This window comes from Artemia sp. Qi Xiang Cuo, chromosome 2 (assembly GCF_049724085.1).
Source record: "Artemia sp. Qi Xiang Cuo chromosome 2, ASM4972408v1, whole genome shotgun sequence".
NCBI lineage: Eukaryota > Metazoa > Arthropoda > Branchiopoda > Anostraca > Artemiidae > Artemia > Artemia sp. Qi Xiang Cuo.
Window position 1 is genome coordinate 51,139,610 of NC_142795.1, and position 19,533 is coordinate 51,159,142.

General features: G+C 37.0%; 2 protein-coding genes across 2 annotated transcripts in view; one reads left to right on the forward strand and one right to left on the reverse strand.

The window, feature by feature from the left end:
* The window catches only part of LOC148955348 (E3 ubiquitin-protein ligase MYCBP2-like), a 470,872-nt gene that overhangs the window by 159,089 nt on the left and 292,250 nt on the right, over nucleotides 1-19,533 (reverse strand).
* The window catches only part of LOC148955350 (uncharacterized), a 67,455-nt gene continuing 48,385 nt past the window's right edge, over nucleotides 464-19,533 (forward strand). Inside the window, exon 1 of the mRNA XM_089101696.1 lies at nucleotides 464-945. Within this exon, the coding sequence (XP_088957822.1) occupies nucleotides 787-945 (159 nt within the window). The 5' untranslated portion in view covers nucleotides 464-786. The remainder of the gene's footprint in view (nucleotides 946-19,533) is intronic.

The following is a 19,533-nucleotide window of genomic DNA, read 5'->3' on the forward strand; positions in this document are numbered from 1 at the left end:
AAGGACTCTTTTAGGGAGTACCGTGCGACGCAGATACTCACAATTTATTATAATATCAAATTTTCCTGAAATTAGGATAACCATAAAACCATTGTGCAATCTCACTCTGAAAAAAACTTCTAAGCCACCCTACTTAGAAAAGCTGAAATACCGTCTTTGTTTCTCAGATTATTTTAATTTTTGAATTCTACAGCATTTTAATACATATATTAGCCATGTTAATAACCTTGCATGAATAGACAAAAACATCCTTCTTTTGAAGTTTTTCATTTGTTCTATGAAAACATTCCCTGTAGCAACTCTGTATGCATTGAGCCATTGAGACTCAAATTTCCTCAGCACAATGCAACAATCAACTTCGGAATCTGCTGATGAGCCTCCGAAACGCTACGAGGGACATTCTGGCACCGGTTCCTTCGATTCTGTATTTGTGGTATAGCAGAGACACTCTTCAATCAAGTTTAGTTAAATGTTAGCGCATGGAAAGTGCACATTAATAGGAATATAGGCACAACTAAATTTGGGGATATTTTCTGTGCGAGAAATACTGGCACGAAATGATTTGAATAAAATAAGATATGGACATCAACTGTGTTACTTTGCAATCGGAGGAGTAAAAAGCAGCATTTGCCATGGAGTTTCATTAAATCTGTGAAAAAGCTTAGTCAATTAGATTTTCATGTCACGAGTGAGACTGGTTTGATGTTATGAGTATTCTATTGAGTTAGAAGTTTTGAAATCCTAGACATCAAAGCCAGTATCGTCTTCAATAAGTTACAAATAAAAATGAATATACTGAAGAATATATTCATGGTGATTATCTTAAGGGTTATAATGGGATATGAAGATACAAGCATTTGCAGAGGAGATTCCAGATGTGCCTGTCTTCAAGCCTCTTATGGCTTAGGGATTAATGTTACTTGCAGATGTACACCCCAAGACCCGGTAAGGTATATTCTTGAAGGTATCTAGCCTAGGCTGAACGGATATCGATAAAAAGACAGTGTAAAATTAAATTGAAACTAAATGAGGAATCAAAATTTAATAACTTAAAGCAGGCTAGTTGAGCTCGGTGATTAGCCTAGTTAAACTTTGGCAAAATTCTAGATGAAGGGCTTTTCACTATCTTGGATAATGTTGGCTATATATTTGCATATTAGGGTAGGGCGGGGTTAAAGTACATTGGAAGCGGCTTCAATTACATTGGTGGGCAAAGCATAGCATATATTAAATACGCAACCTAACCTAGGTACCTCCCCCCCAAAAAAAATAAATTAAATATCGTACACGCAATTAAAACCACGCTATACATTGTATTTCTCTACAGCGGTGTCTTGAATCATCCAGTAAAAACGGGTTTCTCATCGCGCATCCAGTTTGACATATATAAAAGAGTGGGTATATCGAAGGAGTACCGGTGCACCTGTGGTATACCCCTCCCCCTAGATTATGAGGCCTAAAACCGATATTGATCTTTTCAGGATAAGTGCATGAAATGCCCTTTTGTAAGGGACTTTGATTGAATCGAAGTTTTACTGATTTTCTGTAAAATTATTTAGAATTGTTCTCAATTTTCCATCTATTTTCCTGTGTGGTCTAACATTCCTGAAAGAAACAGCAGTGAAAATTTGTTGAAAGCAAAACCTATCAAGAATGAATGTGAAAATGAATCTTGAAACCCATTTTGGAATGTCCTTCTTATAAAAATCTACTCATAAAATTTTCGCGTTCGTTTCTTTCAAAAATGGTGGACCATGTAGGCTAAGTAAAGTGGATGAAAAAATATGATCAATTCTAAATATTTGAGCTAAAAACCAATGAAGCTTGTATGAAGTTAAAGGTACCTATCAAAGTATTTTACATGAACTTATGCGTATGAGAATGAAGCTTGAATTCGGCTATTTTACCAGTTTCTTTTTGGAATGGGTAGGGGAAAACCAAATAATTATTAACGTGAATTTTTAAAATTGTTGCGCCAGGGGAAAAACCTTCACGAATGGATCCACAGCACATATAAGGATGCGAGAAAGTCTTTCCAGCCTTATAAATCCACTGCTTCCTTATTTCATGATTTGTAAGTTTTGAGAGATTATATTAAAATGGGTTCTAGCCGAACTTTGAAAGACAATTCCAATTTGGCTTCAATTAAAAATTTGAGGTGTAACTTCAAACTTGATAAATTTTTCATATATACAATCAGCAAAAATCACAGCGTCCCATAATGTTTGTATTGTCATACAACTTCCGCTTTTTATAGCTTTGGTTACTATTGCCATGGGTCGTTCTCAAGGGCGGATCCAGGATTTTTTTTCGGGGGGGGGGGTTTACTAATTTTTGACTCAGTTTTCGACTAATTTTACTGATTTTTACCTAGGTTTTACTAATTTTCGACTTATTTTCGACTCGGTCAAAAATTTCGGGGGGGGGGGGTTCAAACCGGGTAACTCCCCCTGGATACGGTCTTGGTCCCCTTCTTTACTTAACCTACATAACCATGAATGGTGCCAAACGACTTGATAATATTTTGACAGTTCATAGGTAGCAAGTTTTAAACCTATGATAACCATATTCAAATTTTCAGATTCATTCTCAGCCAAGACATTCAGTGGAGAATCTAGTAAAAAAACGAATAAATAAAGCAAATTTATTGGATATCATGAGAACACTAGTTTCTTCTTTTTTTTGGGGGGGGGGGCTGGTTAAAATGTTTGGTACTTTTAAATTTGCTGGTACCCACGCGATATATTGTACAGGGAAGATGCTAAAGGAAACTAGTCGAACGGGTATCTGTCATTACAAAATTTGATCGCAAACCTAGGTTCGTCATTGCGTTTACAATATTTAAACTATTGGTTTTTAGGATTTAGGGGGGGGGGCGGTACCTAGGTTAGTTTAGGTTACATATTTGATATATGCTATGCTTTACCCCCCCCCCCCCTAATAAGCAAACATATAGCCCAAATTTGTTTCTAAACTATTATATTTTCATCATATTTTGTTTTATTTCATTGGCATTAACCAAACTTAAATTCTCGCGTGGGTACCAGCTAATTTAAAAGTACCAAATGTTTTAACATACTGTACTAGACGACGTCTTTAGTGGAATTTATTTTTGTGAAATAACCTGATCGTAAAACTGTGGTGTCAAGTATTTTTGGGAGGGGATTTGAGACGAGAACCCAAGCACTGTGCAGGTAGCTTCCATGCCCAGTATCCCCCCCCCCCAAAAAAAAGAAATCTATTCTTAATCAGTTTTCGATTTTTTATATATTTTTTTATTATTTAAATTTGCCTTTAGGCGTTTTTCGACATTGACCGGGGGTCAATGCCGAATAATCGCCGAACTCATGAAATAAATTCGCCAGTAGCCTACCTGTTTGCTTCAACCCTATACCTTTTTTTTCTTTTTTGGTTTACACCAAATGAAAAAACGAAGAACTAAATGTATATGAGATTGTAAAGAGGAAGTGTAAATGTTTCTTGCTCATGTAGATTAACATTTCTAGAGCATAAAACTGAATGAGCTGTCAGTTTGTATGAAATTAGGCTCTAAATTGCTGACAATTAAATAGCCTAATTTTCAAGTTGACCAAATACATGATTATATAACATTTGTAGCTTTATCTTGACTAATATGGATGGAATGCTTCCAGGATGCTGCAATTGCTTTATGTTGTAGTCTTTGTGATTGCCTTATTTGGAAACAAATTTGCAAGCTAAGAATTAACTCTGCAATGTTTGGGTGATTCGTCCAAGCCTTAGCTTCAATATTCTTTTTTGTACGTTTGAAAGGATAATGGCGCCTACTTGGAAGTGAGGGGTTAACAACTGGGCATTTTGAGGGACACCTGGAGGCATGAAGCACGGAGGCACGCCGGAGGCATGCCTCCGGAGGCATATTCCAAAGGGCGCAATATGTAAATATATACAGCTTGCCAGTTATTCGATATCTGTCGAATATTTCAGCACCTTCAAAAGCGATCTTTTAAAACTTGGAAAAATCATTTACGGGTTTATTTGGCAAGGAAAAGAACCCCCAAGACTGAAAACAACTGATATGTACCTAAAGAAGAAGAACGGAGGACTGCAAGTTGTTGATATCCTGCAAAAACTAGGTAACTCTACGATGGCACTGATGGTGTCACTTTTTCCTATTACACATGCAGCGTTGCCACCAGCTCAAAAATAAAATTCCGATGTTTCTTCAAAAACAATCCCGAAATTTCAAAAAAAATCCCGGAACATGGTTTTTAAGTTATAGAACATAGGGCTGCGCGGTGATGACGTAAAAAGCAAGGTGCGAAATTCAAAGTACCGTGAAACGTGGTTTCTAGTTGTAACTAACAACTGATTGTCAATATTCCTAGTATTATTTCGACGTGAAGACGTTCTGGTGGACTAGTAGGATCTACGACAAATATTTTAGGCCAAAACAATTCGCCAAAGTTCCGAAAAAGCGTGTCTACGCATCCACGTTTCATCGTTATTTGAAGTTCCCGCCCAAGAATTGACGTCACGCTTCGCAGCCCTATTCAATATGGCTTGGCCAGCGGTAAAAGTTGCTTTTTATCACGTCTTCACACGTCCCTTTCCCTTTTATCATACCGGCTTTTCTGTTTAGTGGCTGTGCCTAGACGCACCCTTGGATCTCGGATTCTTAATTGTACTAAAAAAAAACGAATCTGCTGCTTTGACACGAAAGAATCCAGAAGAAACACAGATCCCTTTTTCCCGAATGTACTTAGAATCCAACTTTCTTGGTATTAAACCCAGGCCTTTGGGTATTTGAAGAGAAAACTGTAAAGCAACAGTCAGAAAAACTGTTACTACCGAGTTTAAAAAGCGCTAAGTAAAGCAACCAACTAAAAAAATAACTAGTTTCTAAGATATTTATTGGTAAGTTTCAGTAATCATCTTGATAATCACAGCTCAAATGACAACCCTAAGACTCTGGACAAATGAGCTTCAGTAAATCAAACTAAGTTCGGTTAGCACAAGTATAAACACTAAGTCTTCTACTACTAAGTCTTCTACTGAGCATAAAAAGTTTTTCGATGGTATTCATAGCTTCCGCTGGCCTAGATCTTGGAATGCATTCGAGACTCATAAAATTATATCAAGAACTCAAGCGAATGGGGGACGAGGGGCACACGCACTTGAGCTGGAAGGATCAGCCCCGCCGTGGGTGGCCTCCTCGTCCGTAGGAGACATGGTTCAAGATTCTGTTCAGTTCTGTGCTCTCATGCTCGTCGGTATTAAGGTTATTTTTAAGGCTGGTAAGGGCTGAAAAAAAAAGAAGGAAAAAAGTGCCACCGCAAGAATGGGTTTCTTGTGGACGGAGGACGCCCAGTCTACGGGAGAGCAAATAGTTTTTTTTTTGTGTTAAAAACTTTAAAGTTGTAAGAGTAAGCCTTTTGGAAGACCACCTATAAAATTTGAATTCGTATTAGTGAAAATTGAAGGATATGAATTTTAAGAAATTGAGGTAAAAATGCCACCGGAAAAGCGTCTCCTAGAGGGGGAAGGACACCCTGGAACGGGGGGAGCGATAGATATTTGGCAAGAAAAAAGTTAAATGGTAGTGTGCCTTCATGTCCACTAATACATTGACTGGTATACAATAATTTTTTTTTTTTTTGAAGTTTAGGTAATATGATAATGTATAAAGTTGTAAGATTTATATATTTCTGTATTAAAATATCACCAAGTGGAGAGGAGGAGCGGAGGGGAAAAAAATAACAACTACCTTTGAAAAATTTTAAACAAAATTCTTTCTGTTGACACACAGAACATGGCGATGGTGGTGGTTATGGTCTTGAGGTCAGTTTTGGGTTTAGGTGCCATTTTTAACATGATAATTGCGATGCTGACAAGACATCAAGAAAATGGAACCCTTTCTTCTGGATAAATGAATTCAGCTTTGTGAAGACGTCTGAGTCAAAGCCAAAGACAATGTTGGTGCCGATTTCCATAGCAACGGGTTCTGCTGAAAACATGATATACAGGCTGGAGTCACAGTAACCCTGGTCTACCAATGCGGCAGTTAATGTGAGATCAGCATTCAGCCGGAACCACTGGCACAGAATTCCTATGTCGTCAGGGAACGGCATCACCATATTCTGCGTGTCAACAGAGTGGCATCTTCACCCAGACAAGTAGCCAAACTATACGACCTGCCCAACTAATACTCTCTTTCCCCTGCCAACCGGTCTGTAAACGCACCATTCACCGATACGCAATTCCGATTTCACACTGACCTCTGCATTGGTTTATGGCGACTTACGTAGTCCTACTCGTCGGCTCTGGACCATCACCCGTTTTAATCGGTCACTACTCAGCTTCTCAGAGCTTTCCCTCAGAAGCCACAACAGCGTGGATTTTTTTATTGGTGCTATGGAGCCGCCAGAAGTCTTGACGAAACTTAGAATTCTTCACGTTGGTCACAGGCTCACTAACCAAATTTTTCTCAACTGGGTGTTTCATACAGTGAGCAATCACTGGCAAATCTTCAAAGATGCCGTCACTTTCCAAGCCCGATTCAGTGTCAGTTGCGGAAGCCTTTTCCTGCTTATTGGACAGAATATTTTCCTCTGAGTCATCGTCTGAGTCACTGTCGTGAAGTACGGAAAGATGAACATTCGGTACTTGGTGACCGAAAGCAGAAAGTACGTCGTCGGGTATCAAGGCTTTCATTATTCGCTGGCTTTCAATACGAACAGAAACTAGAGCAAACAGGAGTCAAGCTAACGCCCCCTATCCCTCGTAAAGACAAATCGTCACTTGCACTTTGCTGAAAACAATTATTATTTCGAGCCGTGTCTTTTTATTCGTTATAACGTCAAAAAAAGAAAAAAAGAGAAAAGAAAGGCTATATGTTTTTTTTAATTGACAATTTTTTTGGTTAATAATATAATATTTTGATTTTTTTTAGTTTTTTTTCCCATAAAAATAAGATTTTGGCTTACTACTTATATAGAAAAAATTGCAACAATTTCGATAATAGTTGTACTGTAGAATGTCGGATGGATAGGTACGTGGTATATTATTCAAATAAATGAATTAAAAATCTGTATAATCTGTCGGGTTCTACAAGGTTGAAGCTTTTCTGACCATTATGATATTACAATCCTGAACCAATACTAATCGACCACAACCCCCCCCCCTCAACCTGCCTTAAAAGGTTCAACTTAAGTCCCTTAAACGTTTCTGAGATATTGCAGCAACCTTGAATGTGCGTTGACACTCCCCTCACCATTCCCTGAAAGATTCATTTTAATAAACTCAGCCTTTTTGGAGACCCACCATCAAAAATCTCCCCTTTCCCAATAACAAATCCTTACATAAATAATGAATAAATTGCAAAGCGTACAGCCCTTGCCCCAAGGGCTGTTGGGGGCCATGTTGTCCCTAGAGGTATAGTTATTGAAACTTTCAACTATGCTGAACCAAATAGTTATCTCGAAATTATGATTGGATTTCTTTGGAAGGATGTCATCAAAAAGGGGCCTTGGGAGGGGGGACGAGTGCCCTCCAATCGCTTTTGACTCTTAAAAACTGCACTTGAACTTTCAATTTCTAATCGAATGAGCCTCCTTCGAAGATTCTAAGACAAATTCTTTCATCGGAAGTGGATAGGTGAGAAAGTGGGAAGGCGCCAGGACATCAACCCGTCAGGACCACTACCGTCAGGCCATCGACAAAATCCATCACAACATCGACAAAAAATCCGTCAGAACATCAACAGTCATAACATAGACACGTCAGTACATCGACAGTCACAATCACTACCCGTCAGGACATTGACAGTCATAACATCAACACGTCAGTTCATCGACAATCACAATCGCTACCCGTCAGAACGTCGACAGTCATAACATCGACACGTCATAACATCAAAAAAAAAAAATTATAACGAAAATCTGTCAGAACCACTAACCGTCAGAACGTCGACAGTCATAACATCGACAGGTCATACCCTCTAAAATTCTAAAACTTTTGTTTTTGGGGCTTAGGGGAAAACGTACCTAGGTTAGGTTATGTATATGATATATGCTATGTTTTACCCCCACCCCCTACTTTGCAAATATATAGACAAAAATTGTTTATAAACTACTATATACTGGTTACTATTATATAAACTTATAACTTTTTTCATAACGAAAATCTGTCAGAACCACTACCCGTCATAACGTCGACAGTCATAACATCGACAGGTCATAACATCTAAAATTTTAAAACTTTAGTTTTTTTGGGGTTTAGGGGGTAAAAGGTACCTAGGTTAGGTTAGTACGTATTTAATATATACTATGCTTTACCGCCACCCCCCTGATGTGCAAATATATAGCCGAAATTTGTTTCTAAACTATTATATACTTATTACTATTATATAAACTTATAAATTTTTTTTCATAACAAAAATCCGCCAGAACCACTAACCGTCAGAACGCCGACAGTCATAACATCGACACGTCATAACATCTAAATTTTTTTTTCATGACGAAAATCCATCAGAACCACTAACCGTCAGAACGTCGACACGTCATAATATCTAAACAAAAATTTAGATGTTTTGACGTGTCGATGTTCTGACTGTCGACGTTCTGACGGGTAGCGATTGTGACTGTCGATGAACTGACTGTCGACGTTCTGACGAGTAGCGATTGTGACTGTCGATGAACTGAAGTGTCGATGTTATGACTGTCGAGGTTCTGATGGGTAGCGATTGTGACTGTCGATGTCCTGACGTGACGATGTTCTGACGGATTTTCCTAATCTTTAAGTTGCGTGTTTTAAAGTAGAATCAAAGGAATTATTCCAAGAACAAGATAAATACTCCTATGTGGAGCTATCAAAGATTCTTTGCTACAGTGTTCGTGACGTTATTCAGGTGAAATTTTTGGGTGTAAAGTATTTTAGCTCCCAAATATATGGAACTTCTTCCTCGAATAGCCAATGCACAAACTAGGACTGCATCAAGAGAATCACTTTTGTGGGATTAGTCGATAGAAAAAAAGAATTATTTAGTCTCTTTGTAGCAGTTTCCCACAGCGAAAGTTTTCGAAAAGAAACATATGCCAAGACCATATGAGACACTTCTTGGTATTTGATAACCTTTAGAGAGCTCTGGCAAGTGTGAGCCAATTAAATAATTCACTATCAAAACACTCCTCATTAGATTTCAAACTAAATGAAAGTTTTCGGCAGCTAAAAAAATGGTTACAATGTAGTTTGTATTTACTAATTAATATAGCTATCTGCATTGACACAATTAAGGGGTGGAAGGCATTTGGAACTGGTAGAAACGAAAATATCATATATTTCTGTGTAAATTGCCAATTTGTTTGGTGGGGAGCTGGAGATACCCCCCCCCCTTCAACTCACTCTTGTTTGGTTTTCGGGGTAATCTTGAGGGGGCGCATCTTCAGGGACGCAAGCAGATCAGCATGGTTAAGATGCACAATCTTTCCATCTCTTGTTCTTGGGCGATTCGTCACAAGTTCTAAAATATTAAAAAAAAAAAACCCACTGAGCTTCGTCAAAAACAGAAGTGAAAGCAATGGGAGTGTTTTATCGCGTTTCTGTTGTTCTGGAAAAGACACTCAGTGCATACTTGCAAGCGGCAGCCAAATCGCAGTCGACTGCCGGAAGAGTCTGTGGAAACAATGGAAGCGTCAGACAGAAAGACTTTTTTGTCACATGGAGACGCATTACAAACCGTAATTGGTTCATAGTATCTAGCAACTGTAATGTTTTCCACACATTTTTGCACTGCTATTCTCCTCAAGATCGTCCAGAAAACGCAGAATAGGTCGATAGGATTCAAGAAAACGCACAACCGAATAGTGACGCTTGAACCATCTTCTTGCAAAGAGTTCAGTCAGATTCTGTGTTCACGAATCTGGTAAGAGTTCGTTAATTCTTATTTTGAGATTCTAGGCCCTGAGTGGTTAAGCACTGTATAAATTGAAGAATTGTGATAAGGTTCTGATGAAATATTCAGGAAATTCTTACTAATATCGCCTTATTCATTTATGCTAGGCATTCAACTAGTCTTTTGCAACTTAAATCAAGTGAACACCAAGCTAAGTTAATAAATTATTCATATACTAAGACTTCTCCATTTAAAATTTGTACCGTTTGTTATCCTGGTACGCAGATCAAAAGGATTTCCAGAAAAGGAAGATTGAATTCCAAATTAGCAAAAAAAAAAAACCTTAATAGGCATGGAATAATGAGCCTAGGGTCAATTGAGAAAGATCGTACGCCTAACATCTGACATTCTTATACTTTATGGAACGTTTCCGGGAAGATATTAAATGGAATGGATTGATGGCTTGCTTTTCCCAGCATAAATGGCCAGCGGAACCTATCCTGTATCAAAGAATATACATAACAATCTATACAAGGGCAATTAGCCGTTTTATGATCAGGCGAATATGGCTATACAAAAATATTCTAAAGCAAACCTCACAAATAACTTAAAAAATAATTTTCTTTCCCATTCTCAAAAAACAACAGAAAAAAAAATCAAACTTTAACTACTCTCGTTTTTTTTCTTATCACTTTATTAATATATTTGTAAAGCTGAAAGATTGTCTTTCTTGAAATTGTCTGCCGGATCCCCGGGAACTCCAGAGTTTCGCCCTCAGAAAATTATTTCTTAAAATAAGAAAGCTGCAGGCACCAGGGGCGTCGTTTGGGGGAGGCAAGAGGGGGCAGTTGCCCTCCCCCAATAATGTGGAGAAAAATTATCATACATCCCATGCACTTTGACTATCTGGATATGTACCCCTCTTGCCCCCCCCCCCCCAATAAACACGCTGGAGATCCGCCCCTGGCAGGCACCCTTCTAGAATTTGTGCCACATCCTCTACTCGTACATCACATCTGGGGTAAGAACAATTTGCGTCTGAGGGATGTATATATATATATATATATATATATATATTCTGAAATATATATATATATATATATATATATATATCTGAAATATATATATATATATATATATATATATATATATATATATATATATATATATATATATATATATATATATATATATATATATATATATATATATTCTGAAATCCGAAATTCTGCAAAAATGGCTGCTTTCATTTGTTTGGTCTACCAGGCTGGAGGGGGGGGGGAGGCAATATCCTTTTCAAACAGCTCGTGGAAACGAACTTTAAGTAAGGAGTGACTCGGTTAACAGTGGTTAACAGTAACCGAATCTGGAAAAAAAGCGGAATTTTGATAAAGATAGATACTTGAAAAGGATTGAATTTTATGCTGATTCCAAATACACAAAGCTTATTAAGTTTAACATTGACCATCAAAAACTACGAGCCTGAGAAAATTTACCTAATTTTCAAAAAATGGGGGAAACATGCCCAAAAAGTCAAGTATTCTGAACGAGAAACACAACATCTAATTCAGCATATCAGAGAACCCTAATGTAGAGGTTTCAAGCTCCTATCTACACAAATGTGGAATTCTGTATTTTTTGGCAGAAGAAAGATCATGGATGCGTGTTTATTTGTTGTTGTGTTGTTTTTTTTCCCAGGGATGGTCGTATCAAACCAATGGTTATAGAATATGGGAAGGAGCTCATTCGAACGGAAAGCACAAGCTCTAATGCCCTTTTTAAGCGATACAATTTTTAGAGGGCCCCGGGTTCCCCTCCCACGCTTATTTTTTCTTAAAAACGCTCAATAAAAATTTTAAATCACTATAATAATCATGACGACTGGAAAAAAACTAATTAAAATAAACTGAATATTTGATATATATTGATATTGATTCTTGGAAACTCGGCAATTCAAAATCTTTCACTGAAATTTGATTTTTATTTTATAATGTTGTAAATACAAAAGAAATGTTTGTCATATATTTTGTTTTCAGTAAAGTGCAAATGACGCAACAAGTTTTAGATTTTTACGGTTGGGGAAGGGGAAAAAGGGCAATAGCCCAACTCGTGTTTGTAGTAATTTTTGTTCGTTTTAAGTTTGACTTGAACATTCAATTGAGTTTTTATATGTTTTAAGAGTTATTTATTCATCTATATTAGTACTTGCTATCACTCTGTTTTCTATAATTGTTTATTTAAATTTCTGTTTGTTTTAAGTTTCATTTATTCTTTAATAGTAATTTCTGGTCGTTTCGAGTTTCAATTATTATAGGTTTATTTCTGTTGATCTTAAGTTTATCATAGCCTATATTATTCTCTTAGAAATTACTTAAAGCTGTGTTTTTTTAAGTTAATTTCTGTTCGTTTTGATTGCCATAGTTGTGGGTTTGGTTAATATAATGAATATTTATCCAGTTTTTCATGTCTCTGGTGTAAGAATTAAAATATAAAATTCTAATTTAATAGTTCTAATTGGTGGCTTTTGATATATTTCAACACCCACTCAGCATTCCCTGAAAATGTCGTTTGCTGTTAATGGGATATTTCAGATACGCCCTTTTGACAACCGTAGTATCTTTTGCTTTAATTTGCCTTATATATTAACAATGGGTAACTTGAATAACTTACAGCCCTTGTACCAGGGACTCCGGGGTTGTCAACCCCGGAGACATAGTTATTTGACCTTTAGACTACCTCAAATTCTTAATCGAATAAATTTGTGGGGAACGGGCGTACACTGGGGGGGGGGCTCGTTGCCCTTATATCCCTTTTTACTCTTAAAAGGGCACTAGAGCTTTCGATTTCAAATCCAATAAGCCTCCTCCAAAGTTTATACGACCACTTCTTTCATAAAAACCGTATATGCTAACGATGGGCAAATTTTGGACAAAATGGCCATTTCAGAACTTTGATCGGGTCCATTTGGGGAAAAGGGCCTGAGGGGTTTTACCCTCCGATCACTTTTGACACTTAAAATGGGAACTAAAACTTTCGATTCCAATCAAATGAACTTCCTCCCAAGTTTATACGACCACTTCTTCCATAAAAACTTTATCTGTTAACAATAGGCAACTTGCATAACTACAACCCTTGCCCCCGGGCTGTGGGGGTCTTGTCAACCCTGAAAGCATGGTTATTTGACCTTTGGATTATTTTGAACAAAATGTCTATCTCCAAATTTTGATCGGATGTATTTGGGGAAAATAGAGCGTGGGGGCTATTTGCCCTCCGATCACTTTTGACTCTTGAAAAGGCCACTAGAACTTCCGATTTTCAGTCGAAGAAGCCCCTTCCGAAGTTTATACTATTACTCCTTCCATATGAAGTGTCTATGGGAAAAAAAAAACAAAAAAACATTGAACCTTTCTGACTCTTTACTATAGGCAATGGTATAGCATTGCCTCTGACTCAAACACAAGGGTCGTTGGATTTGAATGAAAAGTATTTTTCAAGAACTTTAAGACTTTAGCGTGAAGATCGAGGGTTGAGTAAGAGGCAGCCCCCTTCATATACAGAATAATTTTTGTTCGTTTTAAGTTTTATTGTTAATCCTTGCTTTCTTTTGAAAAAAAACTTGTCTCTTTTTATTTAATGTACAGAAATTAGCTATTTTCATGGGCGTAGTGTAATTTCCCAAACATCTTGAGTCGGTTCAAATTCATAAATAAAGCTGACAAAGCTTACAAACTTTTGTTTTCCTAAGAAGTAGATTTTTGTAGATTTCCTAAAGGCCACTAAAGAATCAAAGCTTTGGTTTGCTTTTATCAAACGTGCTAGTAAAGCCTGATTCTCGTGGCAAAAACTCTAGAAATCTGAATTTCCAAAATAATGCGCATGTCAAGAAAATACACTTTTATGTTAATTTGAAATATGAAGAGCTTGTCAAGCTTGAAGCCACCTATCAAAAGTCATTAGCATGAGGAGTTATTAGCACAACTTTAGGAAAGGAAGGAAAACGCCCCCTCCAAAAAAAGAAACAAATTATGCAGTCCTGACGAGAATTGAAACCTTATATTCAATGCGTAATCCTCAAGCGGCGGTTTGAGAAGTCACCTACAAAATTACAAAATTTCGTAATTTTGCTTGAGAGGACGGTTACCGAGGCGTATTTGTTCTTCTTTTTATTCTGTTTTCATTTTTTGTTTCCAGTTTCGGTAAAAAATAACAGATATGGCCTAAAGAGTGTCAAAATGCTATCAAGTGAAATTCCAGGGATAGTAAATTAGTTTAAAATATCGAAAACCATTGTATAAACCATCCCAATATCTGAACTTATGGCCACAGTGTGTTGCTTGCCATCTTAAACACATATGAAGTTCGCATAAAATGAAGCTGATTTCAGGCATTAGTTCGAAAGTTTCATTTGGATCAGGTGGTTCAGTGTTGTGTTTAAGTTTGAAAAAAAAGTTTTCCCAAAAGAAGTTTCAAAGAAAAGTAAAAAATTCTGTTTAAACAAAGACCGAACAGAGTCATATAATACATCAAAATTAAACGAACAGAAATTAAATAAATTTTCAAGTCAAAATGAAAAATAACATGGATGAATAAATGAAACCTAAAACGAACCGAAATTACTATAAACAAGAGCTTGGCTACCGCAGGCAAGAATGTCATTTGCGCTATACTGAAAACAATGTAGATTTCGAAAAGTTTTTTTTTTGTCGTAGCACAAAGATAAAAAATAAAATTACAGTTGCTTGAGGATTCAGCCCCTCCCCCCCCAAAAAAACAACTTTAAAGTATCGTTGGATTTATAAACTAGACGTCCGTGCTAAGGCACTTGAAGTGTTGGATCAATCATGATCCACAGGTGACAGTTGCTTCGCAACATATATGTGACTATATCTGTTGGATCAAAATCGAACCCTCTGAAGGCGCAACTAAAACCCTAGCTTTTAATCCCTACAAAATTTAAGTGAGATGCAATTGGCCTTCTATTGGTTGTGGATGACACAATTGCAGCCCTTAGCTTACCCCGTAGAGGTTCGATTGAGCACATATAGCCAAAATTATAACGATAGCTGCTGATAGCTTTGATTGAATGAATTCTGGCAGCAACTGGTGGCTTTCAGAATTACGATTAGCTAGTTTTTGCTCAACGAATTTGTATAAATGCTTGTAATAACTATGTAAAAGTAAACTGCACCCTAGATGAAGTCGATTAGGCGGAGGGATGGTCTCCCCTCTTTAGATTAATGCCTAATAATTACGCTGAGGATCAGAAGCGCCCCCCCGCCTCTGCCACTTCCCCCTCCTTTGCCACTTGGGCCCGATCAGAAGTAAACTCTAAACGGGCACTTTTATGAACCTAGCCTTACTTCCAAGCAATTATTCATATATAAATATAAATGAAAAGTCGTAAATTGTAAGCACACCCAGTAACTAGGCTGATGACAAGGGATTTCGAAATTCTACCCCCTCCGTCTCCTACAGAGAACGGATCAGGTACAGATGAGAGAAAGAAACTCACACGAGTCCAAAATCCAACATCATCTTCTGGTAGATATGTCTATGCAAATACTTTAAGAACCCCTTTCCCCTAGTTCCCACAGTTCAGAGCGATTACAGACTTCCAGAGGGTATAATTAGGAAATCAGCAGTGGCGTAATTTCATCAAAATCCTGTGGAGGGAGGGGTGAAGATAGAGCCAATTTTCCCAAATCAAATGAAATTGACAGTGAAAACTGAAAAATGAGCCATATAGTACCATAAAGGTAAAAATATACTAAAAAAAACTGAGCTGTTTCTGTGGATGCTTGAATTATGCAGGCTTATCTTAGTTTTGACAAGATTTTTGAAGAAATTAAGTTTCGGCTGGGGGACAAGGGTCTGGAAGGGGGCAAACCGAGATATGGAAGGAGCAATCCCCTTCTGACGCCCTTCTGATGCTTATTCAAAGTATATAAAATTTATCAAGTGTAATGTTACCCATCAAAAGTTACGAGCCTGAGAATATTTACCCAATTTTTGAAAAAAGGGGAAACACTAGAGATCTTAATAAAAATCACACCAAATCACTAATAGCTATCTGATTTTTTGATCGATCAAATGAGCCCTCTCCCGATCTTATAGGATAACTGGTTCACTACGATCCCCCCCCCCCCAAAAAAAAGAAACAAACAAACAAACACGCATCCATGGTGTTTCTTCTGGCAAGAAATGCAAAATTTCACTTTTTTTTGTATATAGGAGCTTGCAATCTCTACAGTAATCTCTAAAGGGTTTTCTGATATTCTAAATCTGATGGTGTGATTTTCATTCAGATCTCTTGATTTCTTGAGGTGTTTCCCCTTTTTTCAAAAATTGGGGAAATATTCTCAGGCTCGTAACTTTTGATGGGTAACATTAAACTTGATAAATTTTATATAGGTTAGGTATTTGTTATAATGTGTTCTGTGCCCCCCCCCTACCATAATTCTTTGTTGTAGTTTTCGTAATTTTGTTTCTAAAGTATTGTGTTTTCATCATATTTTTGTATAGATAGATAGATAGATAGATCGTGTATTTCAAAAAGCCCAAGAGCCATATACACACAAAAAATATGAAAATAGAAAAATTACAACAGAGCAAATTACAAACACACATTAACATGAATACATAGCGAAAAATACCTTCTGGTAAAATACAAAAAAAAAAACTTTAATTCCATATAATTAATAATAATTAATTGTAAAAACATTTCCTTCTTTTTAATCCCTTCTCTATGTACGCACCAATACGAAATATTGTGGTTGAATTACTACTTTGTAATATATTTGGAAGCAGTAAAACAATCCCATGTAAGTAATTTTCCCTTAAATCAGAGAGCACCGGGCACTTTCGGAGAAAATGGTCCAAATCTTCGTCCTCATCCCTACAAAGAGGACACACATACCGACCATCAGGATATACTATCCCCCTGTCGAACACCATTTGTCTACTCTGGATTGGAAGGCAATTCGCCCTAAGCTGAATCCATCGACATAAAATCATAGCCGGTAAATTGAATTTAAAATAAATTTCCTCTCCAAAACTAGGTTTAACCTGATTATAACTAGGTTATAACCTGATTATATTTTTGTATATTTCATTAGGATTAATCTAATTTCGCTTCTCGAGCGTGTACCATACAATACACAAGTACCAAAAATTGATTATTGCCCCCCTCCCCCCAAAAGAAAAAAATCTTGTGTACGTGCCCGCCTTCTTTTCAGTTTTGAGGCCCTCATTTCCCTCAAATTGAGGGAAATATTAACGAGTACGACCTATAATTCCAATTCTTTGCATAACTTAATTATTTACCGTTAAGCGTTGTTATGTAGATTAGCTTTGCTGTGATTTCGCAATCCATGTATAGTCGATGACACTATTTACAACGAAAGATAAGATATATATTAAAAATGATCAGCAGAAAAAAAGCCCATGCGTCAAAACCACAACCCCAAAGCAGAGCAATTCCTGAACAGACGGGTTTTTATGATTCATTCGTCCATCTAAGCTTTCACGCTCGGCTTCGTATTGCAAATTCATGAGATTTAGGATTAACTATGAGGAGCACATCGACATACCACCTGCGTCAGTAGATGAGTAGACTGCTATCAGGCACTAATAGTTGTACTACATTAAAATTCATTTTGGGAAATGAGTCTTGATTGAATTATACTTAAATTTAACTGTGCGCACGATTGCCCTCCCCCCTCAACGCACATATTGAGGGAGGGGCTTTGATCCCCTCCCCCCCCCCCAAATCTCTAGATTTGTAATATCGTAAATCTCGAACAGTACCAGTATTCTTAATAACAAACAGTATTCGTGGTGTGTGTTTTTTTTGTAACAGTATTCGTTGGTGTTTTTTCCAGTACTTAAGAGAGTACTATGGCTTCTATAGTGAAGAGCTGAAGTGACTTCTATTATATAAAACACAATATGGTCGTTTTAAGTTTTGATTTTGTTCCTTACTTTTATTTTTTTATTTTTTATTTAATCTCTTTTTGTATCCAGTACACTGTATTTAAAAGAAAACGGAACAATAACAAGAAAATAAACTGCTAGTAATCATTTTTGCACACGAAGGGGGGGGGATCTCCTCCCAAAATTGAAAAAGTGGTCGAAAAGAAGTCCCCTTATCGGCCACTTTCAATTTACATAAAGGCACGCGCGCACATAGGTCTCAGCCTTAGGAGTAGGCCTATCAGAGCATTTTTCCTGGAGGAAAATGCGAAGTGAATTAAGTGAAAAGGGAAGACCTTTCCCTCCTACATTGGGGTTTGAAGAATTTAATTTTTCGGAGAAAATTGCGCTAAGCCACTCCCAATTTCAATAAAAAGAGTGATAGCTTTTGTGGATAAAGCCACATCAGTAGTGGCCCAGCTCGTCAAAATCAATCACAGTTATTACCTATCCCTCAAATAATACTTGAATGTTACTACCAACACTAAGGATTTATGAGATATGAGATATACATTTATTAAAAAAGAAAACAAACACTATTCGCCTTTCGCCTGCCAAGAAAGGCAATAAGCTTGAAAGGGCAAGCGAGGTTATCACTCTCAGATAATTATAACAACATTCATACCTTGCTACTCAACACACAAGAAACTCATCTGATGAAGGAATAAAGGAAAAAAGAGAGAAAGAGGAAAAGACAAGAAGTAGATAGAAAAAAAAACAAAAAAAGCAAAGTAAATCGGGGAAATACCTTAAATAGAATGACAACCTTAAATAGAATGACAATGGAGTGGGCTTGACACCAAATTCACTCACGAGATAAAAGAAACTTCTTTGCCCGTGACTTGAAAGCCGGAAGACTAGGCGCATTTTTCACACACTCGGGTAATATATTCCAAACATGGGGACCATAATGGCGAATCACAAAAGATGCCCGAGTGGTGCTCCTAAACTCATGAGTTAAGTTATTAGCTTTTCTTGCATTATGGTCATGACGGTCTCTATTAAAATTAAAAAGATTTTCAAAGGCAGGGGTGAGCAGCTGATTAAAATATTTATACGAGAAAATCGCGACTTGGTCCTCTCGAATTTGGGATACATCCATTAACTTATTCTTTTTAAAATGCTCATGAGCAGGAACCTCATCAGAATCATAAAATTCAGATAATAATTTTAGAGATCCATTCTGAAGTTTTTGTATTCTTTTGAAACATGTTACAAAATTACTTACCCATATAGAGCATCCGTAGCTAATACATGGGTAAAATATAGAAAAATAAATCATTTTCAGGATCTTTTTTGGGACTAGGTTTTTAATTCTTCGCATCACCCCAAGGCCTCTGCTTAATTTTTCAGCTATTGCACTTGAATGGTTTTTCCACGACATGTTTTCATCAATTAAAAACCCCAAATACTTCGTTGCTGCTACTCTCTTTATCACATTTTCTTGAACCGTGATATAGCCATTTCCAGCACTAGACGAAAGTCTAGAAAATATCATGAAAAAATTTTAGAAAAGTTTAGGGCTAACATATTTTGCTGAGAAAAAGTTAGAAATTCAGGAACTGCATTATGAATTTTATTATATAAAACATCAAGTGAAGACGCTGCCAGAAAGATCAAAGTGTCATCTGCAAACAGTATGACACCAGCCTCTGACAGGTAGTGTTTTACACGATCAATGAATATAGTAA